The sequence below is a fragment of the Callorhinus ursinus genome, unplaced genomic scaffold (genome assembly GCF_003265705.2).
Source record: "Callorhinus ursinus isolate GAN/ISIS: 27379988/994484 unplaced genomic scaffold, GSC_fseal_2.0 scaffold12, whole genome shotgun sequence".
Lineage (NCBI taxonomy): Eukaryota > Metazoa > Chordata > Mammalia > Carnivora > Otariidae > Callorhinus > Callorhinus ursinus.
Window position 1 is genome coordinate 15244335 of NW_027397074.1, and position 25298 is coordinate 15269632.

Sequence of the window (25298 nt, forward strand, 5' to 3'; positions counted from 1 at the left end):
ACTTTTTGTTTTTAATACTATGAGGACCCATGTGCCTTCAATAATAACAATAGGTCTAGGGGAGAAATGGATTATGTAGTCTGTTTTAAGTATTTGAGTACCTGTTAGGGACCAGGATCAAATGCCACTAAGTTTAAGAGCCAGAACTAATAGAGTCCACTTATTTAAACAATTTTTCCTACTGCTGTTGTCTTAGGAGCATAGTTTTACAACACCATTACTCTGCCTTTACTGGGGTATAACCCTTACCCCCGTGTGTCTCCTTACATGAGATGGAATGATTGGGGGGAGGTCCTAGACCACTGCAGTTCCAGAGGTGAGAGGGCAGGGGAGGGACAGGCAGGTGCCACCTGTAAATGGTAGTTGTCACCTATAACTGAAGTCTGGTTTGGACTTTCTCATTTTGCCATTGATCATTTTCTTTGACATTTTATAGCCAGAACATTTGTTAAACACAAGTGACAACGTCACGGTGCAGTGTCACACACCACGAGTCATCATTCAGACTGTTGCCACGGAAGACATCACTTCTTCCATATCCCAAGCAGAACTGACAGTAGATAGTGATATTCACTCATCTGATTTTCCTGAGCCTCCAGATGCCCTAGAAGCAGACACTTTCCCAGATGAAATTCATCAGCCTAAGATAACTGTAGAGCCATCATTTAATGATGCTCATGTATCCAGATTCGGTGACCAAAATAGCACAGAACTGATGAATAGTGTTATGGTCAGAGCGGAAGGAATCTCTGACACCGACCTTAAACAAGAGGAGTCATCTCCTTTAGCCCGTGCGTATGTTACTGAGGTAAGTTGCAGTTAAGGGAACACCCTCTGGGTTCTTGCCTTGAGCCTTAAACCTTCATTTTGGAAAAAGCCTAGCAATAATTTATGGGGGGGAGGGGGTCCTACACCAACTTCCCTTTTTCTCTGGACACAAAATCAGATGCAAACGCTACCTATGACCTCACAAGTATGAGACGGCAGTGTGTTGCTCAGCCTTAGCACCAAAACTTTTCCCCCATACCCTTCCAATAGATTGAGACTTGTTTGTTGGGACCTATGGAACCATTTTCAGGTGCGTGGTTAGTAGTAGGTCTTTGTGGTACAGCTTAGCAACCTTACTTACCCAGTGTAACAGCGTTGTTTCTCCTACGTTCAGGGGACCTAGAACTGAATTCCTTAAGTTCCGTTTTGTCCATTTTTAGGCTTTATAATTTTCTTTTCTTTATAAAATGGGATAATGTTTGTGAAGTCCTTTTAAACCTAAACGTGTTTGGGATCTTAAGGAAAACTAAGAAATAGGAGTCAGAATGTTTTGTTTTTTTTTTTTAATTGCTACTGTTTAGGATCTAGAGTCTCCTACCATAGAAGAACAAGTTGATCAAACAGCCATTGATGATGAAACCATACTTATCGTTCCTTCACCTCATGGCTTTATCCAGGCATCTGATGTTATAGATACTGAATCTGTCTTGCCTTTGACAACACTAACAGGTACTGTGATATAACTCCGTCATGTGCCTGATAAATCTTAAGGGAAACATCAGGCTACTTGATCCAACAGTAGTCATCTTAAGATTTTGCACTTTGGTCGAGTAGTTACTATACCTTCTTGACATGGATTAGAGTACATACATGTAAACTTACTTAAGACTTAACTCATTACAGATCCCATACTTCAACATCATCGAGAAGAATCAAATATCATTGGATCATCTTTGGGCAGTCCTGTTTCAGAAGACTCAAAGGATGTTGAGGATTTGGTCAACTGTCATTAGGTAATTCTTAAGAGACAGGTAGCTCAGGCAGAGAAGCCACACTGTTAATTACAACATCTCCAAAGAAATAGGAGCAACTCCCAAGAGGCTTAATTCACCATTCCTTTGGCTTTTAAATAGCTACAGTGCTTAAGCCACATACATGTTGCTGCTATGACTATTTACCTCCTTTAAATATACCATCTGAGGTCAGTCTTAGGACAGTGTGTAGATAAACTGAGTATGGAGGTCTTAACTGCGTAGATCCCTGTGATTGGTGTTCATTGTCAGCAGGGAATTTCATTCACTTCAGCTACTGAGAGAAGTTTACAGTCACCAAAGCTTATCTACTTCGTTTTACAAAGCAGTCATATTCATCTCTAAAGATCGGACATGGCTCTATCCAGTCTCAAGTAGGCCGGTTCGTATTTCGGAGACATCCCATCAACATGGTGTAGCGCTTACCAGTGACGCTCAGAAACGTTAAGTACCCTTAGTTTGAAAGGTGCCCAGCATCCCGTACAGAGACCTAGGAGGGCATTGTGTGGCCGTTACTGTTGGTTTACCCATTGCTGGCAGTGGGAGCTGATTCAGGCTGGGTACACAAAGAAGCATTATAAGAATTAAGAACATTCACTACAGGTTTTTTATTACTTATAAAGGGAATATGGAAGAGGGTAGCAACACAGCTCACCAGAAGCTAGAGTTTTCACCCCTTCAGAACCCACTGTTGTCAGTTTACAAAGTTAGCACTTTGAAGTAAAATTAAATGGGAAAGGAAGTTAAGGTTGCCTACCCTATACTATGACTCTTACATGTTTTGCTATACAAATTACCCAGGAAATAGTTGAGGAAGGTATCAGAGTCTGCCCTTCACTTTAGTGCATCAGCTGGTGGGGTGTGACATAACTTCTCCCTCTCAGGCAATTTAAAAAAAATTTGCTTCTGTTATGAAAGAGATCAAGAGTCATTCATGTATTAGAGAAGGTGAAGCCAAAATTAGCCTCTAGGGCTTTAATGAACATGACCCCTACAGAAAAGTCACAAAAAAAAAAAAAACTTGTATAAATTATTTTATTTATTATTGTAATTAGGTCTTCACAATCAAAGTTGTCTTTTCACCGTCTGTGTTTTGTTAATGTGAAATTGTAGTTATAAGCAAAAGTTGGTTGCCTAGGGAACAATAATTGTATATTCAGTTTAACAGAAATAAAAGAATATTTGTCTTAAAATTCAAGATTGTTACATAGCTTTTCGCCATGCACTTACATTATAAAAAGTCTAATTTCAAAAGTGAAAATTGCTTGTGCCCTTTGAGCTTTAAGGGTTGGAATGTTTAGGTGCAACACCACCTCCTTAAAGAAAAAGCAAAGCAATCTAGGCTATGTCTCCCCTGCAAGAGGGAATTTTAGATTTACAATTAACATGAAAATCATGTATCAGACTTGTGCAGGAGATTCTTAAGCATAGCTTACCCGGCTCTGACTCACAGTCCTAATGTATAGCTTTGAAGAGACCTGGTAAGTATTTCTCCTTGGCAGCCTCACCTCCCCACGTCATGGAAGTACAGGTTCGCACATATACATAACATGATGATAGAAAATAAGATATAGTAAATTAGATTTCTAAATTTCGGTTCTAAGTCTCCTTGTCGATACCAGTAGATCTAAAAGAAGAAGAATTACATAAGAGTTTTAAGTAATAGCCACTAGGCCTGACATGAAAATTTTTAAATACAACTAATTCTTTTTCAATTGTGACCAATTTCATCCATATATACTTTCCCCCACTGAGACAGTCTTTATGTTAGTATACATTTCTGAAACCAATGTGGCCAGAATGTAATTTTTCTCTTTATAATTCTAGTAGTACCAAATTTCCACATCCAAGATCATACTTGTTCCTGCTTTCTCAGCTACCTTTTTTCTGTTCAAACCAGTAGTCATCCAATCACTGACAAGGCATCCAAGAATGTATACTTTGTAGGTCTTGTTTTAAATGTATTTGAGTAAAAAGGTACAGGTCTCTTTGGTCCTGGAAGGGATGACAACTTTTAAATTCCTTTAACTACAGAGTCAGGTTGCCAATACATTGTAAGTTTTTATACAAAACTAGATCATGTTAGTCACTCCTGGCTTTAGGCTGGGAGTAAGAAGGGCCATCTCTGGTAGTTTTGTTCCAAAGACTCCAGAATTAGACGGGCCAACTCTTTCTCAGAGCAAAGGAGTAGAGCAGAATAAAAATAATGAGATAAGCACATTACAATGGTGATGTAAGCCCTATGTGAGTCAAAACTACTGCTTTTAAAGGTTTATAGTTTTGGTTCTACCTCTCCTCAAGGGAAATAAAACAACAGCCAAGTAATTAATGACTAAACAATTGGTAAATAGCTAAGTGAGGATCTATCACCGTCTTTGTTTCTTTATGTAAAGGAAAAGCATCTTTATGCTAAATAGTTGTACATTCTTGTGACAAGGATATAGCTAGCTGTAGCTTAAGATTTCCCAGGAGGTTCTTGGTGTTAATTACTTTCATTTGGGGAGATAAGCACAGAGATTAAAATAGACTAATTCTGTAATTAGAAGTAAATCCAGAACGCTGTATCTCTTCCCTTTAGAGCAGTAATGGCATTTGCCAAATCCTGCTGGGCCTGTAGGCAGTCCTCGAAGGACGATGTATTAGGTAAATTAAACTAAAGCTTTGGCTACCCAAGTCTTAACTTTTTTCCCCTCCCCACTTTTTTTTTTTTAACTTTCAAAGGTTCCCTTTAGAATTAACAACTCCTGATTCCAGAAACAAAAAATCTGCCAATTAATACTAAGACTTCCGACATCCTTTGCATTGAGGTGGGGACGGGTAACTAGACATACCATTTCTTACAGACCCAAGGTTGGGAATCTGTCCTACGTATACACTGCAACCTTCAGCCCTCAAGGATACTCAATTTTAAATTCTAAATAGTACTCACAAGAATGCAGGCAGTAATACTACTCAAAGAGATGCAGACAGCAAAAAATATATTCAAAGGTTTTGGAGGTAGTTGAGGGAAAACAAAAGCACTGATCAGCGTTACCTGTATGAAAAGAAATTGTGTCAGGCCTTGGTTAGACTGGAGTTTAAGCAATGTCCTATTATGAAACACTTCACATTGTAAAATAGTATCTACCACCAGGTTTGCCTTCTGGAATGTTAATATTTAGTAGAGTGTTTGTAAATCTGTCCCAGTATGTTACTTCTTTTAGTACTTCCTTTTCGTATCCTTTTCCTCCACTATGAAAGGAGACAAAACATCATAGCTCATCAAACTAGTGAAGCTCAAAATAACCTCTTGACAAAAAGATTAGAAAGCATTTAAACCTCATTCCTAGGATTAAGGATTACACTGGGAAAAGTTTTAACCTTTGTTATGTTATCTTGCATACACCAACAAAAATTAAAACCAAAATGGTTTTTTGAACATTTTGGGACATACTGAGATAGGTTTCTGATACATTGGAGTTCTGTTTCTATCACAAATAAAGCATTATACTCATTCTTTTTATTAAGATGTCAATGAAACCACTAAAATTCTCTTTGATTTAATGAAATGTGATATAAAAATGCCCTTTTTAGACTATGGGAACTATCGCTGTATTTTACAGCAGGAGTACCAAGCTACATTATACAGGGTAAAGAATAAGGACCAAATAATCTTTTTTAAAGGATAACGCGTGTGCTTTTAGGAACAAAATAAACTTAAGGGATTAGCAGGAATGGGGAGTTGTGGGTCATATACAGAGGGGAATTGCTGGTGCCACTGACAAGTTACAAATTTACTAAACAGAAACATGGCAGACTCAGAAATAACTACTTACTTGACATGGGCTATTTCATATACTCAACTGGGGGGTATTCCTGTTGTCAACTGCAGTTCAAGTGGTATAAAACTGAATACTAGACTGTGACTAAAATACTCCACAGATTCATGTACTGGCCTCTTGTATTTTTTCTGTGTTAAACTGAACCACAATACCGAGGCTTTCAAAAAAACTTTGGCGAAGAGCGTGGGTGAGACACAAAATAAACATACTTACTAGAATCAATAAGGATGTTAAGCTGCCAACAACTAAATTGATGATTCGATCCTGAAAGAGAAAAGAGTTTTTGAGCTCTATGATAGGTCCACGTCACTTTCTTTTTTTTTTTTTTTTAAGATTTTATTTATTTATTTGACAGAGAGATAGAGAGCACAAGTAGGCGGAGTGGCAGGCAGAGGGAGAGGGAGAAGCAGGCTCTCTGCTGAGCAGGGAGCCGGACATGGGGCTCGATCCCAGGACCCCGGGATCATGACCTGAGCCGAAGGCAGCCGCTTAACCGACTGAGCCACCCAGGCGCCCCTCCACGTCACTTTCAGAAAGGTACAATTCTAGCCACTGGGGTGATGGCGAATTAAGAAATGAAGGTCCTGCCCCTCTCTGAGCTTTACACACACACACACACACACACACACACACACACACACGTACCAGAAAGGCCAAGTGTACTGAGCCACCCTCTCTGAGCTTTACACACACACACACACACACACACACACGTACCAGAAAGGCCAAGTGTACTGAGCTACCCTCTCTGAGCTTTACACACACACACACACACACACGTACCAGAAAGGCCAAGTGTACTGAGCCACCAGGGTGGAGAAAGTACTTTGGGAAGACATGGAACACTAATGAGAAAAGGTTTTCTGAAAAGACACGATGCTTTTACACTACAGTCTTTTGAAGACTGGGAGGGACTGAATGGGGAAAGGATGCTTATAAATATTATGCGTGCTGCTGGGAACAGTTTGAACAGAAGCAAAGGGACAAGGGCACTGGCATGGCCAGCCAGCCCAGGGCCTTGGTGACAAATACCAGGAACCAGACTGCGGGGGACTTTGAGTGCCATGAGTTTGGGCCTACTTGTGTTACAGCTTAGGTATCCTTGCCTAACCTAATTTAGAAGTAGAGGCTACTGCTGGAAGGGGTCACACAATGCCAGGGCTGGAGGCAATCACACCATCTAGGCCAGTGCTTTTCCAACTTAATAGCAAAAGCCTTTAGTAACAAAATAATCATTTGAGTGAATGCAGAGCTTGGGGTCCTACCTGCCACTGAGCCTTCCTGCCATTCCCATCCCCACTCCAACCAATTCCACAGAAAGGTTTGGAAAATGTCTCATCTAATTCAATCCTTATATTCTAGATTAAGATAAATTTAGGTCCAGTGAGTATGGTTAAATTATTTGTCTAAAGCCCTACAGCAAGCATGAAGCAACTTTTTAACAGGATTCCCAAATCAAGGTCACTGGTTAGATAAAGCTTCAGCTATAGGAACTCAAGTATTTTATATATATAAAACTAATATAATGTTAGTAATACGTAATACACGTGTAATATGTAGATTTTGAGCTTACAGAACAGGATCATGATTAACAAACACTAAAGGCCACTGAGAATACCAAGTAGTCTTATTTCTGAGAAGTCAAAACAAATCAGGAGTCTTAAAGACTTACGGTGGCATCTGAGCAGGAACAGCAGGCTATGGAACATGAGTAGGCAATAAACAAAAGCTCACAGATCGAAGGGCACAGGAAGGAACAAGCGCAGCAGCAACTGAACACCCACTTCCGAGTTGTCTACACTTAAAACTAAGAATCCGAAGTTAAGAGGCAAGCAAAGCTGAGAGGAACGGTGAAGGAAAGCCAAGTATTAAATTGGGTGTGCTTGACCTAACCAAGGACAAACCCCTCTCTCCAGACCAAGGCCACTGCAATTCACATGTTATAGAGGACAGAGGTGACAACTCTAGCCACACTCTTACTAACCTAGAAGGACTCAGAACCAATCTTTTCACCGCCTCAGCTACAGAAGCCTGCCCTGCGGCAACACCCAGAGTCTGAAATTACAACCATTTGTGGGCAGAGACCCAGGGGCAAATCACTGATCAGTAGTCACTCGTGTCCACACACAAGACAAATGTGCGTCTCAGCCTCAGTTGTACAGTCTCTTAATGGGAGTCCCACTGTTTTTACCTTGTGAAGAAAGTTTAACTTAAGAGTATCTGCTCTCGTCTCTTTGAAGAGTTGCAGGGACTTACAGAAGTTTACGAAGGTCTGCATACCTCACCACAGCTCTCCTACCCATAGAAAGAAGACAGTGGAGAGCTTCAGGTGAGGGAACCAAGCAGAATCACTTATCTCCAAACAGCACAGCAAGATGCCAACTAGGATCAGAGCAGGAGAAAAAGTAATCATAGTGAAGGGATAGTAACTATGCCAAGAGCTTTTGCGTATCCTCTTAAAAAAAAAAAAATTCTGGGATGGAATGGTATCAGGACTATTTTACAGGTGGCAAAACAGGCTCTGGGAAAGACCGTTTGCCCAAGGTCTCACTCAGCGATGGAGACAGGATTCACTGCCGAGAGAGCAGATCCCACTTAACTTCTCACTGGAAGAGCAGCTTGGAATGCTACTTCTGGTCTAGAAAAAGACATTGAGTGGCAGGTGGCCCCTCAAAAAGCCCATTAGCAAAGAACTACAGTAGAGTGTCTTTCAGGAATGAAGAGTTCCTCAAATGACTTTTTCATGTTGTCAAAATTACGTAAGCCTAACTGGTTTTAATCTTTCATAACATATCTAAACTTTAATGAAGACTCCTTGCTTGCCTTCTAGACAGTTCACTGAATAGAATCCCAAGTCCTCTTCATGAGTATCAGTCATTCTATCACAATGCAGCCCCTCTGGGATTCCCAAGATGGGACGAACCATTTAGCATATGGTCAAGTGTTTCCTCACAGCGTTTTCCTTCTCCAAGCCAAGGACTTGGCTTCAGGCCTTCTGCTATCCAAGTAACCATGAATCCAGGCCAAAGAAACAGCAGAGTTGACTTAGTAAGACCTCCCACTTTTCAGGCGCTTCTAAAAGCTTGCTATGTATGGAAAGTGTGGTCTGCAGCCCAGCAGCATGAGGCTCACTTGAGAGCCTGTGAGAAATGCAGAATCCTGGGCCTTGCCCCAGGACCTACTGATTCCATCTGCATTTTAACAAGATCTTCAGGCGATTTGCACATTAAAATGTGAGACGCACTGCTCTATCAACAAGTCCAAACTAAACCATTTTAAATACTGAGAAGTTCAAATAATAGAGAAGAGACCCTTCCCTGGGCCCAGAGATTACTTGCTAGGTTTTAGCATCTCTCCCAGCTCCCAGTCTCCAAAGATAGAGCAATAAAAGCAATTAAATAGCATTTCAAAGGGCAGTTTTCAAACTAATATGCATCAAATCATAATAAAGTACATAAAGTACATAATACATAATAAAGTACATAATACTCAATTTCTCATAGAGAAATACTAATTTCTCATAGAAACGGTCTCCTCCCCATTTTTATTATTCCTATTCCTGCCTACCAAAACTTCTCCCCTCCCAGACCTTTAGACCTTATACTGTGTTTTATTTTCACTCCCAAGAAAGATCGAAGGATCAAAATCATCCTTGATCCTTGCTTGCAGAGAGGCTAGGATAGGGAATTAGGACATCCTAGCACATGAACACAGAAAATACACAGCATAGTTCTGAGAGGGATTCTGCATATATTACCTTGTGAGTCATTTATTCCTTTAAACAACATCATGACAGCTCAATAAAATGAAAATTACTATATTCCAGATGCAAATACAATGAATAAAACAGTCTCTACCCTCCAGAAGGTGACACTGTTCATAGCCCAAGAGGGCACTAAGGAGAGTGAGGTACCTTCGTCAGGAAGAGAATGTAAGACAAAGTCAGACCTCAAAGAGGACTAGCAGATGAACAAAAAGGAAAAAGAAGGGGGGTGGTCCAGAAGGACCTTAACCAAGACCCCAGAGAGAACAAAAGCATGGCAAATGTAGCTAGCCCATAGCTGAGCCAGCTTCATTAGACCTGAGCAAAGGGGCTGGCATCAGCCTTGAGCCCAAAGCAGTTAGGTCTTCATCTTCCTTGGAAATGGAGAAAGAAAAAATGATGGACATATGTGCCAGTGATTTATACCTGGGATGGTAGAAGTTAACCCTGTGAATCAAGTAAGAAAACATGATCTCCATTTACTAATGGGTAACTAGCTTCAATGAGACTGATCTTTCAAGGCCATACAACCAGGTAATGGCCAAGTCTATCCAATGCTCTTTGCAAAATTCAAGCCAAAGGTCTAAGAATCCTTAGACTAATAATATGTATGGATCCTGAAATTAGAATTAAGAAACCAAGGTTCTCATCTCCTTTCTGCCACTGGCTAACCATGTGATTAACATAACATAATTAAAAAAAAAAAGATCCCTTAACCCATTTGGGTCTATCACACCAGAGGACTGGGCTACGTGGTATCTGGACCCTTCCTGCTTTAATAATTTATGGTTCTGGATTGTCAGCTTCAAATTGCACTTGGGCCAGAGTAGAGGGCCTACTCCCCAGCAATCAGAAAGCAGAGAAGCCCCCCAATCTTGCCTTGTCAGTCATTAGCCAGCATCTTGGTACAAGACAGAGAACCCCAAACTCATGTCAAATGCTCAAGCGTTTCACGATGGCTCTGGGAGGAAGCTGGCAATAACATCTCAAAAACTGGCATTTGCCCTCAGCAACCTGAAAACATCCTGGTTCTAGACTGTTCAGAATGCTAACAAGTATTCCATTTCCAGAGCAATTTATTTTTTGCCTACATCCAAAATGGATTTAAGGGCTTGTGCTACTACAGTAAAACCCCAACCCACTCAAGCAGCAACAAAAAGAGCAAGGCAAAATTTCCAAAGCGGTTTGGGGAGTGGAGTGAGAGGACAGACACAAAAAAACTGGACTAAAGACAAAAAAACTTTTCCGATTTAAGCTCAAATGTTAGTACTAAGACTGCTGGGGAAGTGGGAAGTGCAATAGGGTTTAAAATTGCTGGCTAAATTAAGCACACTGGATCATTAGAAGCAAACCTCTCCTGGATCTAAGAGTTTTGTTGCATGGGTCTTTGCAAATATAGGGACACAGAAAACACAGCTACTTCACACATAATCGTCTCTTATACTGACCAGTAAGAAAGAATGAAGGCATAATGTTCTCACAAGAGTGAGGTGTGGGATGGCAGGTTGGGGTGGCCAACGTGCCACACTCCCAATTTGAATGCTCATCCTTCAGAGCTCAACTCGAACATCAAGTCCACTGTAAATCCTTTCTGGACCCCATCCTCGGGCACCTTCCCCTCAGGATGAGATGCTCTCGTCTCAGGACTCCGAGGTCGCACTGCCCAGACTTGACACTTACTGCCCTGAAACAGAACATACTCCCCGTCTCCTCCATTAGGAGCGGCAGTTAGTTTATGGCAAGGCAGGCAGCCTCCTTGTCTTCCTTCCCTGCGGCCTGGCACACAGCTGACTCAGAGAATCGTTAAGCACAAGTGGCCAACGGTATTTCTCTTCGAGGGCCTCTCACCAAGAGAGGCTCCTCTCTCGTCATGCATCCGGGGCCTGGCTCCTCAGAAATCCCAGCTCCCAGGCAGAACAGCATGGGGGCCTCGCCGTTCCGGGACGGACACATTACAGCCTAGAAGCTACAGCCTGGTCCTGCAGCCTACAAGGTCACGTTTCTGCCAGCCACGAAGGCCTGACACTGTTCTGGTGCCTCCCAGGCTAGGTGCCATTAATTCCACGAAAATACCTGATAAACCGGGGTCCAGGTTTCCCTAACGAGTACAAGCCCAGTTACTCACTTTCAGCTACAGCAGGACCAAGCGCTGGTTTCAGAGACAGGACAGCAACTCCTGCTGAGGAATTCATTGTCCAGCAGAGCTGCTCGGCACTCCCAGGGAGAAGCAAAGGAAAACAGAGCACGCTCTGTGCAGGACAGAAAAGCCCTGGATGGAAGGCCACAGAAACGATCCCCTCCACCCTCTGGAGAGAGATAGAGGGTGCAAGGGTTGGGGTAAGATGGAGAATTCCATTTTTGGCGTTGCCTCTAATTTTGTGACTCCGTAAACTCCTTCGCCTCCCACACGGCTGCAGGTAGCCCAGCAGACCCACACTCTCCCACTACATGTTCCCCAGGTCCACCCTCACCCCCACACTCGCAAGACCTGTGAGCTGTCCCACCCCCTGAAACCTGTTCCATGTTGAGCCAACGGCTTTGCGGACTACAGAGTTCTCCCACACCCTGCATTTCCCTTGCTGCCTCTGTCTCTAAACGCTGTCCCCGAGAGAGCCGTGTCACCCGTGTACTCATGCCAGGTTCACACCCAAGAGGGGGTGTAGGGCATTCCCTGCTCCCTGGGCCAGATGGAGTCAGCAGCTTCAGTAAGATCCTCTGCTACGGTCTGGGTGTTTGTGTCCCACTAATTCCTCAGCTTCATATCCTACCACCCACTGTGACACTATTAAGAGGTGGGGTCTTTGGGACATAATTAGGCCACAAGGGTAGCACCCCCAGGAATGGGACTGGTGTCCTTGTGAGAGGCTCCAGAGATCTCCCTCATGCCTTCCGGCACGTGAGGGCACAAACGCCAGCTACAGCCTGGCAGAGGACCTGCATCCAACCTCGCTGGCATCCTGACTTCAGACCTCCAGCCTCCAGAACAGACAGAAAGGTCTCTCTATAAAATCACCTAGTCCTTGGCCTGCGGTGTTCTGTTGTGGCAGCACAAGTGGACTGTAGCATCCTCTTTAGAGCCTACGTCCCTGCCAATGTCCACTCCACTTCTTCCCCTCTTCTCAGTTCCTTGATCATTTCTGCACCTGCTTTCGCCAAATCTGTAGCCCTCCAACGTTCTGCTCTACTGCCCCTCCACCTGGTCTTCACCCACATCCATCGACTAGATCCTTCCCCAGCTGTTACACCGAAGCTCTAACTGGAGGGCCTCCCTCCCAGTCTGGGACCATGGAGTCAGCGGTTTTCAGCTATGCACGGAAGCCTCCCCAGTGGATCTGTTCATCTGCTCCTGTTGCTTTGAAAACCCGGTCCTGAGTCCCTCCCAGACCCTCAACTACTTCTGTGCTCCAGCGCTAAGCCTCCCCACTGTCCTAACCCCACCAGCCAGTTTCTGTGTCCGTCTCCCCCTCTACCCTGTAAGGTCTGGGAGCCTGATGGCCGCGTCTTCCTTGTCCACTGTCAAGACTGTGGGCCACTCACTACACACGGCTGCATGGCTGCAGGCCAGCCCCATGCTTCGCCCTCCCAGCTGAGCACCCTGGCACCGGCCCGCAGCACCCCACTGGCAGGAACGCCTTTCTAATTCGGACAAAGCCAAGCCATGTGGCTGAGGAAGCTGCCACTGCCAGAGCGGAGAGAACCTTCTTTTGTTTGTACAAGGGTGCCACCGAATCGGGGGGTAGCACTAGTCATGCTGACCACAGCGCCCAGCATGTATTAGATGCCCAAGTCTTAGCTCAAAGACAGACTAACCGAGTTGACTGCAAATTCCTGTTGTCAGCCGAGCCTTCACTGTACTTCCATTGCCTTTCATTTTGAGATGACCGTCCCTGTGTCTCCCCAGAAAGTGGTTTGCAGGTCCATCTCGACTCAGCTTCCTCATCCCACTCTTGCAGCCTGGATATCAGCAGACATCCTTTAGAAAAGATGCCAAGAAAAAGAGGAAAACTCCTCCTCCTCCTGTATCCATTCTTTCCAACCTGAAGAGGATCAGAGGTGACCTGCTTCTCTGCCAATCCTGCACCCATTCCCTGGCTCCATTACCTATCTCCATCTCCATCTGTTATGTTGACGCTCTCCCTCATGGAGTCATCTCTAGCCCAGAAGGCTCAATTCCCTCCAGCATCAGAAGAAGATCCACCCATACAGCCTCCCATTTTTTTTTTAAAAGACTTACTTATTTATTTGACACAGAGTGAGAGAGACAGCACAAGCAGGGGGAGTGGCAGGCAGAAGGAGAGGGAGAAGCAGGCTCCCCGCTGAGCAGGGAGCCCCATGTGGGACTCGATCCCAGGACCCTGGGATCATGACCTGAGCCGAAGGCAGACACTTAACTGACTGAGCCACCCAGGTGCCCCATACAGCCTCCCATTTGATGGGATGTTAGGCATCCCATCACTGAGAATGATGTTAGGCATTCATTCTCCACTCATCTTACATGCCAATGTTAGAGGTTAGGAAGAAAATAAAACCGAGTAAACGAAAAGTGACCAGGGTGGAGATGGAGAGCTATCTGTAAATAGAGGTCAAGGAATCCTTTATGCGGATGTGACCTAAGGAATGGAAAAGGAATGAGACATGCAAGGATCAGGGAGAAGGGTATTGCCAAAGAGCCACTGCATCAAGTGCAAAGGCCCTGAATTCAGCAGGAGTAAGCTTGGGAAATGGATTAAGGAAAAAACAAAGCGGGGGCGGGGGGGGAAGGGGTGGAACGCCTGGGTGGCTCGGTTGGTGAACCATCTGCCTTCGGCTCAGGTCATGATCCCAGAGTCCTGGGATCGAGCCCCACGTCGGGCTCCCTGCTCTGCGGGGAGTCTGCTTCTCCCTCTGCCTCCCACTCCCCGTTTGTGCTCTCTGACGAATAAATAAAATCTTTAAAAAAAAAAGAAAAATAAATAATAAATAAATAAATAAAAGGCCAGGATGGCTGAAGCTCAGTAAGGGAGAGAGAGGGAAGAAAAAGGATTGTTTGATGCCTTTCCATCTCCCCTGCAGTACCTACATGCTCCATGAAAAAAGATACAAACTCAGCACACAGCACACCTCCTTGGATATAGTATGGTCAGTAAGTGAATATAAGAATACATGCGTGCACACTCAACAACCTATCGCCTCCAGAAGAAAATCAAATCATGCTCCCAAGCACAGCATTCAAGGCTCTCCTCCCAGCCCATTCCCAGCAAGCTCTCGAGTCCAGTCACAGTCGTACCCAGAGTTCCTTCACCATTTCCTGTACTTTCCTGCTCCCACCTTTTTGACACAAGCGGGACCTCCTGCTGGGGATTCCCCGTCCCTCACCTCCTCCCGTCAAAAATCTTACTCCGGCTTCAAGGTCTAAGACTCAAAAGCCCTCTGATCTGGTGCCCTGAGTAGAATTTTCTCTTTCTTGGGGCTCCCAGAACTTTGTTCATCCTTTCATTAAAGGTCTCAATCCCCTTTTAAATCCAGAACTTATCCTCCATAACCCACGAGAGCTTCAGGTCACTGAAGACAGTGATTATCTTCTCTGGTGAGGCAAAGAGAAGACCGTCCATTCAGCACACAGGAAATGTCCAAAGGGCACCGCTTCCTACCATTGTTAACCCAAATGAGTGAGTCAGACCCGTGAGCCACATCCTACAATTTTGTGTCAGAAGTTTTTGCATTTCTCAAACTAACCCAATACCATAAATAAATGGCCAATTCTCAGAAATGATTTGCCTTGTATTTCTTCCAAATCTCAGGGGAAAACTTGTCAGGAAAGCTCTGGAAATGGCGCAGACGTCTCAAGAGGCAGCCCTATAAGTATAAACCTACCAAGAGGATGTAAAATGCAGGAGGTTGGGGCCCAGCTGAAGCAGGAAATCTTATGCCTTGTCAGTGGGTTAACCTGGTTCCCCCGGAGCCTCCCCTCACGCTGTCATCCGGGGCAAAGCCAGGGACAGCATGAACGGGGTAGAGAGCCAGGGGACAGCTTACCTCACTGGCAAAAGTAGCCAATAGTGAACCTGATCCTAGGTGCTGCTCTTCTGAGACATCCCAAAGAAACAGCAGACTTAGAATGGCGCCAGGAGCAGAGGCAGCTTGAGAAGGTAGTCACACTTTACAACCCTCACCCGCAGAGCTCCCTCTGCAGTGCGCCATGACCACCACAACGGTGTGTCTCTCTGAACATCAACCCCCTCAGCGTGTCTCGGTCTGGAGAAAGTACACAGACATCTTCAAAGGTTTCCCTTATTTCACACACTCACGTTTTGAAGCAGCGTTCATTTGTGAACGTTTTTGCATCTCCACCCTACCTGATTCTCTTTCTCATAGATCCGTGAACTTGAAACATGCGAATTTCATTAAAGCACCACTTATGCAAATCAGATCACAGTGAAAATAGAAAACAAGCCTACTCCACAAGTTTAAGGGGCAAAATAACCCCCAGAATCCCACAGGAAGGGGCGTGACCTCCAGCACAGGAGACACAGTGCAAGATTACGAGGTTAGGTGCCTGACAGACGGGACAGATTTATTCTCCTGCCAAATGCCGGCCTGGGGCCTTAGAGGAGTCATTCGACTTTTAAGCCCAAATTGCCATATTTGTACAATGGTCGAACATGTGGGGTTGCAATAAGGATTTGGAGGTAATATCTGTAAAGTCCCTAGGACAGTAACATTTACCAGAGTCGGTAAACAGCGGCTAATACGGTATTATTTCTACATCTAATGGGACATCTTACCAATGAGAGGCTGGGTCCTCAGAGATGAGTGCGAGTACAGAGGGCCCATACCCTGGCCCCAATTTCAAATGCATTCCATCATTCCCACGGGGACACTCAAGTCTTGTCAACCCACTAGATCCTAAAAGCAGCTCAAAAAATATAATTATACATATACAAGGCCCATAGACTGACCCTGAGGAAAAAAATGACTCATTTCAGCAGACCTAGCCTACCACCTCAGACCGGCAAAAATCCATTTATGGAGAGGACCACTCAGCAGGCCAGAACGCTTCTGAGAGGCCAACCTCAGTTTAAGTTTTTGGTACAATACTGTTAGGTTTATTACCCGCCCCTCTGCTGAGGTGCAGCAAGGAGAGGATCACGGGAGGCCGTTCGCTGCAGGAGGGCCTGAAGCGTTTTGGCGCCTGTCCTGTTTTGGTGCCCAGCGTTCCAGGCTCCTGAATACCAGCCCCCTCCGCTATGGTCGCCCAACATGGCCCGAGAATGTAGGTTACCCTTCTGGTGATGCTCAGTTCTCACTTACATCTTAATGAACGTTAACACCAAGAATGGGCCTTGGGCCCAGTACTGGAAAGGGTGGAGAAATGAGGCAACTGGCTCCTACCCTCAAGGAGCTGACACTCCGGGTCAGGAAGGCAAGATCCAGGCAAACCCCCCACCACACAAGGAGGAAGTGCCAGGGGGCGCCTCTGAGGGGCGGGCTCAAGGAGGAAGTGCCAGGGGGCGCCTCTGAGGGGCGGGCTCGTTTGAGGGCAGCATGGGTGCAGTCCGGGTTGTAAGGAATGTTCTAAGGCAGGGATTTAGACCGAACGGGATTCAAGTGTTTGGAGAAGAGAGGGCAATGGAGCTGGGGAACAGTGGTCTTCATTCACTTAAACCTTTACAAGGCTCTCCCTCCATAATAACTCCGGGGGCCGCACAGACACATTCCTTCACCACCCTACAAAAATTATTAACCCTGTCCCTTTACTGTTCTTCCTGAAGTTGATCACACAGACCAGGGGTGAGATGCCAGGTGAAACGCCGCTCTCACAGAAGCCGTTAACATGTGAAGAACCAGGACCCCCTGGCGGGCACCAGGGTGCGGAGGACAGCACATAACCACCGCGAGAAGTTTCAAGGTTCACCCGGGTCCTGCTCTAACCGCCACGTACTTTGCTAATCATAGACCAGCCGTTCCAAGGTTCCACGGGGCAACTCGGATAGGCCAGCGCTCTCCCCTGCCTTCTTGTGGGGCTGCCCTTCTGATAATACAACGTTCTCTGCTTCAAACTCAGGGACTCCGAGACTGGCTTCCTGCACATCACCAGTCTGATTTCAGGGTTCAGCAAGAATGCTACAGAGAGGCAAACGGCATTTGCCAAGAGCAAGAGGCAGCTGAAGGAAAGAGGTTGGCAGAGAGGGGCCAGCGTGCACTGGCCTTCCACACAGCATGGGTAAGACCAAGGGAATCAGCCCTCTCTAGGCACCAGCATCCTCTGAGGGGCTTTCTAAAATTACAAATGCTGAGCCCAACCCGCAGAGATCCCCAGTCCTCCGGTCTGGGGGTGGGAGAGAGCAAACTTACTACAGTAAGAAAGAAAAAAGGCATGGCATGGATCATCCTTGACTATCTCCAGCACAAGGAATCCCAAATCAACTGGTTTGTCAGTGGATGAGGGGCAAAGGGACAGCTGATCTGGTACCTTGGGCTACTAGCTCCCGTTTGAGGGACATAGGAGTTGGGCTCAGAGGATTACCCAGAAGCTCTATCAAGAAGACAGAAGCTAGAAGCCTGCACCCATCAGAGTAAAGACTTTGGCGTTTTAGGCAGGGGGAGGGGCGGCAGGCAGACACAACAATCTTAAGCACAGCTTTGTTATTAATTAAGCAGCAACCCTTAAACCACCCCCCGCCACCAAAAGCACAAAGTAGCAGTCTCATTTTTACACTATAACCTGCAGAAGCTAAATGCCCCAAGTTGGAATTGCTTTCATTGGAGTACAGGCCATAAAAAGACCTTTTTTCCCCCCCAACCAATCTTGTTTCTTTTGTTTACAGGAAGAAGAGGGAAGGACGCAGGAAAAATACTTTTGTACATGGATCTTTTGCCTTTGGAACCAAAGATCTGAATCTTGGGACCCAGAAACATATCCCCTACACAGATCCCACTGCCCCCCATATTAGCAGAGTTCAGTGTACGTACTGTCACCAAAGTCACTCACTTTCTTCTATCACGTCCAGGTATGAACGGAGGGTCAACCACGGTCACCATCCGCCTTTTAAAATGAATCACTCCTTTTTGGAACCAGTGACAAATCAAGAGAACAGGCTGGTCCAGAAAGCAGTTTACATTACCTCCCACCAAGGGTAGCGTTCCTGCTTTCTCGCTCGTGCTAGCTATGGGGTGTGGGTTTGCTTTCTCCCCGCAGAGAACCATGTTCTCCCTCCCATGTTAGATTCATCCATCTGGATTGGAGGAAACGGATTTCAGATGATTGCACAGGCAGGCGGCAAACCAAAAGACAGACTCACAAGCCCTGAGGTTAACTTAGGGCCCCCTCCATTACTTAGAAAGATGGCCCCAACTATGTGTGGTCCTAAGGCAAACTTTTAAAGGCAGCCACGGACAAGAGAGGGAGAATTTCTCCCTAGGGGAGAAATTTCACACTAGGGGAGGGAAGGGAGGACAAAGGAAGAGGCTTCCTACGGTAACATTTCTGAAAGAGTGTTCCTGTAGAAATTGGGCTCATGAATGCTCCCATGGGGGAGGGGAGAACTCCCTAATTCATCATGCCCGTCCTAAAAGGCTTTATTACCAACAGTCCACAAGTACTACTTACCCACCCTCTCCAAACAGAGTCCCAGTGAAAATCAGCATGGTAAAGGTTCTGACAAGTTCCCCAGAGAAGGAAACTATTTTGTGCAAAGGACTATGGAAACACCGTAACTAAGAACTCACCTGCTTCAGAGTTGTGCTGTCCTCTAAGGCAGTATTAGCTGTTGGTTACTGAGCACCTGGAATGTGCTCGTCCAAACTGACACGGGCTCCAGGTGAAAAATGCACACTGGTTGTCCAAGGCTTAGTCCAGAAATGTAAAAGTATCTTGGCTTTTTATATGGATTAAACTTTCAAATGTATTTTGGATAGGAAATTAAACAAAAATGTATTGAAATTAATTTTGCCTGTTTATACTTTAGTATGGTTACGAGGACATTTAAAATCACCTCTGTGGCTCACATTGTATTTCTACTGGATAGTGCTCCTTTTAGAAAACACTCAGAGCACAGGCTTGGCAACCCCAGGTATATCCATCTTGGCAATTGCGCCACACTTGTTCGTTCCCTTCAAAGAACGTACGTAGTCCACCCCAGACTTCAGGAATGGATAAAAACAGCTGAAAACAACATTCTGACCAGGATGCCTAAGCTAGCCCACCTAGGAATATGTAATTCCAAAGGAATGACAGATAGGTTTCCTTTTTTTGTCTATCACCCGAGATAGTTATAGAAGGACGGCATGGTTTCACTTTGCCTTTCCCTCCAGGGCTCTATCTGAGAAGGTATTCCTGAATATCATGCTGAAGTCTGATTATGGTTAGAGTTTGGGAAATGAAAGAAATATGTGCATCCCGTACAGGTGAAGACAAAAGTTACTGCAAAGACTTGCCCACAAGGAAGGCTGTTCAAAGCCCCCTGGATGATGTATCTTCTGTCCTCTAGTAGATTCTGTTTTCACTCACTCCATGACTTTGGATGAACCCATTTCCTGGGAATGGGTAACTGGTGCTTTTCAAAGTATACACAGAGACTGCATCATTTACTATCTATTACCCTCGTCAACTCCTGAAAGGGAGTTATTAAAACATGACCAGGGAAGGACTAGTAGTGTGAAGGAACAAGTAGCCTGCTTTGTGGATCAGCTTCCTTAGTTATAAAATCGAAGTCACAACACCCACCTTACAAAGGAACTGGATGACCAAACAGGGGAAAGCCTAAATGCCCAGCATGCTGCGTGGCACGGAGGTAAAAACAACTTCCCTGGAGACTCTGCTCTGCGGGCTTTCAGTCATCTGTGCCTTAGAGGTAGAAGACACTGGACCTAAAGCTCTAGATTTAAAATTGAGAGGCTAACAAAAATAAAGATAAAAACAAAACTGAGAGCGTATATATGGTCAGGTGTTATATGACAGGAAGTGGGCTTTCCTCTTTCTGGATTTTCTCCTCAGAAATGGTAGCTCGTTAATACTAAGTTTCACGGTTAAGTGGCTTGTGCGTCCAGTTTCCTGGCATCTGAAGGAGAGCAGGCTGGGAATACGTGCACAGAGGGGCCAGTGAAGAGTTTCTCCGGGTCCCCAGGGATCTGCCCTGCTCGGGCAGTGACTGTGCCCCACAGGAATGGCTGCACTGCAACTTTCCCGCCCAGTTCCCGTGCCTGGCCCACCTTCAGAGCCGCCAATAAAATCACTTGCTGTCATTAAAGACCTAGGTCTCTCCTTCTTCAGACCAGACATCTCCATTTGTAAAACACAGGATGTTTTCTCCCCTTATCAAACCAATGGTCTCTTTCCTTTCTCAGTTCTGGATAATTTCTCTACGTCCAATCATTCTGTCAGCCTGATGGAGGGAACTGAAGGAAGCAATTTTCATATCTGGAATTGTACCTTATTCTTAGTCTCTGAGTAGCTGAATCTGCTGTTATAATGCCCAAAGTGGCCTAAGTAATGCCAGGCCTGTATACTCTTGGACTAAAGTATGCAACAAAGAGAGAAACGTTTCCAACAGTCAAGTTCTTGGATGGGTTTCAAATCGATCACAGGTCACAAAAAACTTAGTCATTGACTGTTTAGGCCCAAGCAAGTCGGAAAACATCAGTATTTCTAAATGTCTCTGTAAATCAAGTCCATTATCAAGTCATCTACCTCAGTGTTAAGCGGCTGTGGGGTTTAAAGGAGGTCACAAGTCTACATCACCCAGAATGCCAATCTGTGCAACAAGGCATGTGAGGGAGACACTGAACCTCTTAGCTCTTGGCACAACTAGACAGACAGGTGCCCCGGGTCCAACACCTTCAGGCAGCAAGCTCCCTCCACTCTTCAGGCCCCAAATCCTCTTCTTGTTAAACCCCAATTTAAGGGCATTCATACGTGCAAGCCCAAGGCTACCAGAAACTCTGAATGGAAAAGTCATCCATGATCTTCCCCAAGCTTCCCAAACAAAAGTGACCAGTTTCTCCTGTGTACCCCAACACACCCCCTCTATGCCCCATCATAACACAGATCCAATGCATCACATTTCTCTCTTTTGCCCACCGAACTGTGTTCCTTGGACCTCCAGGGCCTATCACATAATACTTAATTGTAATAGATATAGGAACTTCTAACCAACTAGAATCATGCTCCTCAAACCATGCACAATTGAGCCAGGATTATGTAAAGCCACAAAATAAACAAGGTGCATCTTCCAAGGGATCAAGCCTAAAGCTTTTCCTTAAGATACTCTAAGAGGGGCGCCTGGGTGGCTCAGTTGGTTAAGCGACTGCCTTCGGCTCGGGTCATGATCCTGGAGTTCCGGGATTGAGTCCCGCATCGGGCTTCCTGCTCGGCGGGGAGTCTGCTTCTCCCTCTGACCCTCTTTCCCTCTCGTGCTTTCTATCTCTCATTCTCTCTCTCAAATAAATTAAAAAATCTTAAAAAAAAAAAAAAAGATACTCTAAGAAAGAAGAATACCCACACAGAGTTTAAAAAACCCGGTAGTAGTCCTGCAGAAGGCTGGCAGCTTCCAAACTCAGGGCTACACCCCACCCTGCCAGGTTTGTTTCCCATCCTTTCCGTCAGAGGTCCCCCCCACTCAACGCTGGAAAACCCAAGTTCTGGCCTTCACGTGTGCCCTACTTTTTGAGAGGCTTGAAAGGACTGTCACCTCTCTCCCCCTCCTGCTTGTGCACTCCTGCGCTACCTCTAAAATAAACAAATCTTAAAAAAAAAACAAAACAAAACTTTGTTAGGGCTCAAAGGTCACCAACACCACTTTCTAGGTGAAAAAAAACCACAGGCTCATTTTGCCAAAATGACTCAAAGTTAAAGCAGAAGCCAGGAAAAGAGCTCTCTTCAATTACTGGCCCAGAACATCACATGATAAAGCCTGTAAGGCGGCATTATATTTTTTAAAAGGCTAAAATAAAGGACTACAGCTTGTTTAGGTCCAGAGACCCTTTGGAGCGCCATCAAAGCAAGCCTCCTCTCAAGCCTCTTTGCTTTGCTTGGCTGCCTCAGCCGTAAACCCTTAATGTAGAGTTCTAGATAAATACTCACCAGAAGCACCTCTCCGGGGTTCTTCCTTGCGGAAGGTTTAGTTGCATACCTGAGGCCTCTTGAAGGTTGGCACTCCAGCTCCACCTCCCCTCCCGAGAGGGACTTCCGTACTCCCCTGAAGGGCCCCCAACAGCCCAGAACTTTCTAAACTTTTCTCCACCCCTGGCAGCGGGGCCAACGCTGTCCCAAAGAAAGAGCCGAGTGGCAGGACAAACATCTTAAGAGGGAAGCAGGATTGAAGAACCAGCGCTCTCCTCCTACAAGTGCGTTCCCGGGCCGCAGCCAAGACTCTGGCGGGAGGACAGACAGACACACACACACACGCACACGCACACACACGTCCCCAGCCCGGAATCCAGGTCCGCACTCACCTTGGCCGACGTCTCTCCGAACAGAGGTCTGTTGTCCAGGCCACTGGTGCCATAGGTCCTGGTGGAAAAGTCCTCCATGTTAGGGTTTTTTCACTCTCGCAGGCCACTCAAACCTGAGCCAGCGTTACCTCTCGAAGCGTCAGCTCCACGACTGCCCACGCCGCGTATTCACCGAGAGCTCATGGCCGAAAGCGCAGGGGGGTCGGGGCCGTCCCCGCGGCGGCTGCGGCGGCGCGTGGGCGCTCACGCCCGCGGGACGCGGCCGCTGCGCCCGAAGCCCGCCGCCCTCCTCATAGCGAGCAGCTGCTGCAGGAAGTGAAAGGAAACACACCGCGTGGCCGACTCTCCTCGGGACGCCCAGCCCGCGCGGCTCCCACTTCCCTAAATCTCAGCGCTCAGCCCCGCCGGGCGCTGCGCCTCGCACGGCAGATCCGCGACCTCGCGCCCCCGGGGGTCCCCACGATTCCCACCCCTCACCACCGCGTTTCTTCACACGATAGTTTCCCAAGCTTTCTCAATCTCCTGTTCAGCACCAATGCCTCCACGCTCCAGAAGGAGAAGGGGCTCCAGTGAAGATTTCATGACAAGCCCCTCACCAAGCCCTCTGCACCTCTCCACCCCAGTTTTCGAGCGGCGGGAAAAGTGAAGTTGCCCAAGCCGAGCGCTCCGCGGGCCTCTCCCCCAGCGCTGCAGCTGCACGTCGCAGCCGCGGCCGCGCCAGGCACTTCGGATCCCCTTTCATTTGCCGCATCCACCCGCGGCCCGTCGCGCTCTCCGCAGCTCCCCTCGGCTCTCTCCTGCAGGCGCCGCGGCTGGGGCACCGGCCGGGTCAGAGCTAGCGGAAGAGAAAATCCCGCCGCGGTCGCGCACAGATTGGCCACCCTCCCGGGAACCGCCCCGCGCCCGCAGGCCAAACCTCGGCGTCCCCTTCCGCCCTCACGCTGGGGAGTCGTGGCCGCGCGGGGCTCCGCTGCTCCCGGGCTCACACACCCGCCGGGATCCCTTGCCAAGACTCTGCGGCGCGGGCGAGGCGCGCGGAGAAGGAAGAAACCTTCCGGGCTGGCGAAGAGCGGGCCCGAGGGCCGAGCGCTGGGCGGCGGATCCCCGCTGCTCGGCTCCCCCGTCCGGGAGCCGCGGCCTCTGTCGCAAACCGACTTGGCCCGCCCAGGCGACGTCACCGCCGGGGCAGCCAATCCCGCGGGCCGAGGCGCCGCATTGGCTGCGGAGCTTTATTTCTGGAGGTGCCAGTTTATTCCCGCCGCGCTGCCAGGCTCCCTGGCTGCACGTTTCTCAGCCTCTTAGTAATTAGCGTCTGCGCGAGCCACGTGGGTGAAGAACCTCTCTGAAGATAGCTTTGCCTTTGGCTGGAAACATCTTTAAAACAACCGGCCTGCTTTAACCACCCCAGTCTTGGCACGACGAGGACGCAACGGGGATCACTGACAAATTTGGTTTACGGTTGTATGTTTGTCTTGTTTTGTTCTGTGATAGGGATCCTGTGGCGTTTAAAGAAACAGTCGGGATGTGACACTGGCAAGGTACTTCTTTGACTTGCACACTCATGCTGTTAGTGATTGTGCTGGCTAAGCATGTTTGCAGCCACAGAGAACGCTTCGTGTGTCAACCTCTTTTCCGGGTGTTAGAGCGTAGAGAACTGGAGGTGGACAGGCCTTAAAGGCACCATAGTGTCACCGCATTTGGAGTCATTAAGTATTAGGGAACAAACGCAACCACGCTAGGTTCGCGGGACACTGCAGCTCCGAGGTTAAAGAGAGCCCTGACAATGCTTGAATGCAGGGAGAACCCGCGTTGGAATGCTGGAGCCATGTAACATTTAGAGCCCAAGCCAAGATTCCAGGTGGTGCTTTGGCCGTTTAGGTCAAGGGATTAGGACGGGGGATGGACTAAGAACCACAAATCCATCGATGTGAAATTTGCAACACTGAGTAGAGTGAGGTATGGTGTATATCTGATCTACTGGTTATATATTTCATAAATGATATTTTGTGCAGGATTTTTTGTTTTAACAGGACTGCTGCAAAGTCCTGCACACAGTTCTCATAGAACGTTGATGGGCTTAACAAATAACTTCAGTCACATTCAGCCACATTCATTCAACAAATACCTTTGAGAGCCTGCTCTGTACCAGCCAACCACCAGAGAGGGTAGTAGGGTGATCAGGAAAGAGACAGGTGATATGAGGAATTCTTAATCTCAGGAAACAACCTGAGGGTTGCTGGAGTGGTTGGGGGGTGGGAGGGATGGGGTGGCTGGGTGATAGACACTGGGGAGGGTATGTGCTATGGTGAGCGCTGTGAATTGTGTAAGACTGTTGAATCACAGACCCGTACCTCTGAGACAAATAACACTATATGTTAAAAAAAAAGAAGAAGAAGAAGATAGTAGGAAGGGGAAAATGAAGGGGGCAAATTGGAGGGGCAGATGAATCAGGAGAGACTATGGACTCTGAGAAACAAACTGAGG

General features: G+C 46.6%; 2 protein-coding genes across 5 annotated transcripts in view; one reads left to right on the top strand and one right to left on the bottom strand.

Moving 5' to 3' along the window:
- The window catches only part of DMTF1 (cyclin D binding myb like transcription factor 1), a 42186-nt gene extending 40380 nt beyond the window's left edge, over nucleotides 1-1806 (top strand). For both annotated transcript variants that reach the window (XM_025872802.2, XM_025872803.2), the window contains 3 exons: nucleotides 437-808; nucleotides 1350-1497; nucleotides 1672-1806. In XM_025872802.2, coding sequence (XP_025728587.1) covers nucleotides 437-808; nucleotides 1350-1497; nucleotides 1672-1781 — 630 coding nt within the window. In that variant the 3' untranslated portion in view covers nucleotides 1782-1806. The remainder of the gene's footprint in view (nucleotides 1-436; nucleotides 809-1349; nucleotides 1498-1671) is intronic.
- Nucleotides 1807-2820: 1014 nt separating this feature from the next.
- TMEM243 (transmembrane protein 243) lies at nucleotides 2821-23978 on the bottom strand. 3 transcript variants are annotated; one of them, XM_025872806.2, is made up of 5 exons: nucleotides 23755-23978; nucleotides 22815-23120; nucleotides 5834-5884; nucleotides 4729-4833; nucleotides 2821-3426 (listed from the first exon to the last, which is right to left on the bottom strand). In XM_025872806.2, the coding sequence occupies exons 2-5, from the start codon at nucleotides 22890-22892 to the stop codon at nucleotides 3304-3306; spliced, it is 357 nt and encodes a 118-aa protein (XP_025728591.1). In that variant the 5' UTR covers nucleotides 22893-23120; nucleotides 23755-23978; the 3' UTR covers nucleotides 2821-3303. The 3 variants fall into 3 exon arrangements, with proteins under 3 accessions (XP_025728591.1, XP_025728589.1, XP_073754837.1); XM_025872804.2 differs by having other exon boundaries at nucleotides 23731-23978; XM_073898736.1 differs by lacking the exon at nucleotides 23755-23978 and adding an exon at nucleotides 23292-23717.
- Nucleotides 23979-25298: the final 1320 nt, after the last annotated feature.

What these genes read in the sequence shown, in the direction of transcription:
- TMEM243 (XM_025872806.2), bottom strand. Translation starts at nt 22,892, where the DNA reads ATGGAGGACTTTTCCACCAGGACCTATGGCACCAGTGGCCTGGACAAC. An exon ending in TCGGAGAGACGTCGGCCAAG is followed by an intron (nt 5,885 to 22,814) that starts GTGAGTGCGGAC and finishes TTTCTCTTTCAG; the next exon opens with GATCGAATCATCAATTTAGT. An exon ending in GTATTACTGCCTGCATTCTT is followed by an intron (nt 3,427 to 4,728) that starts GTGAGTACTATT and finishes TTCTTCTTTTAG; the next exon opens with ATCTACTGGTATCGACAAGG.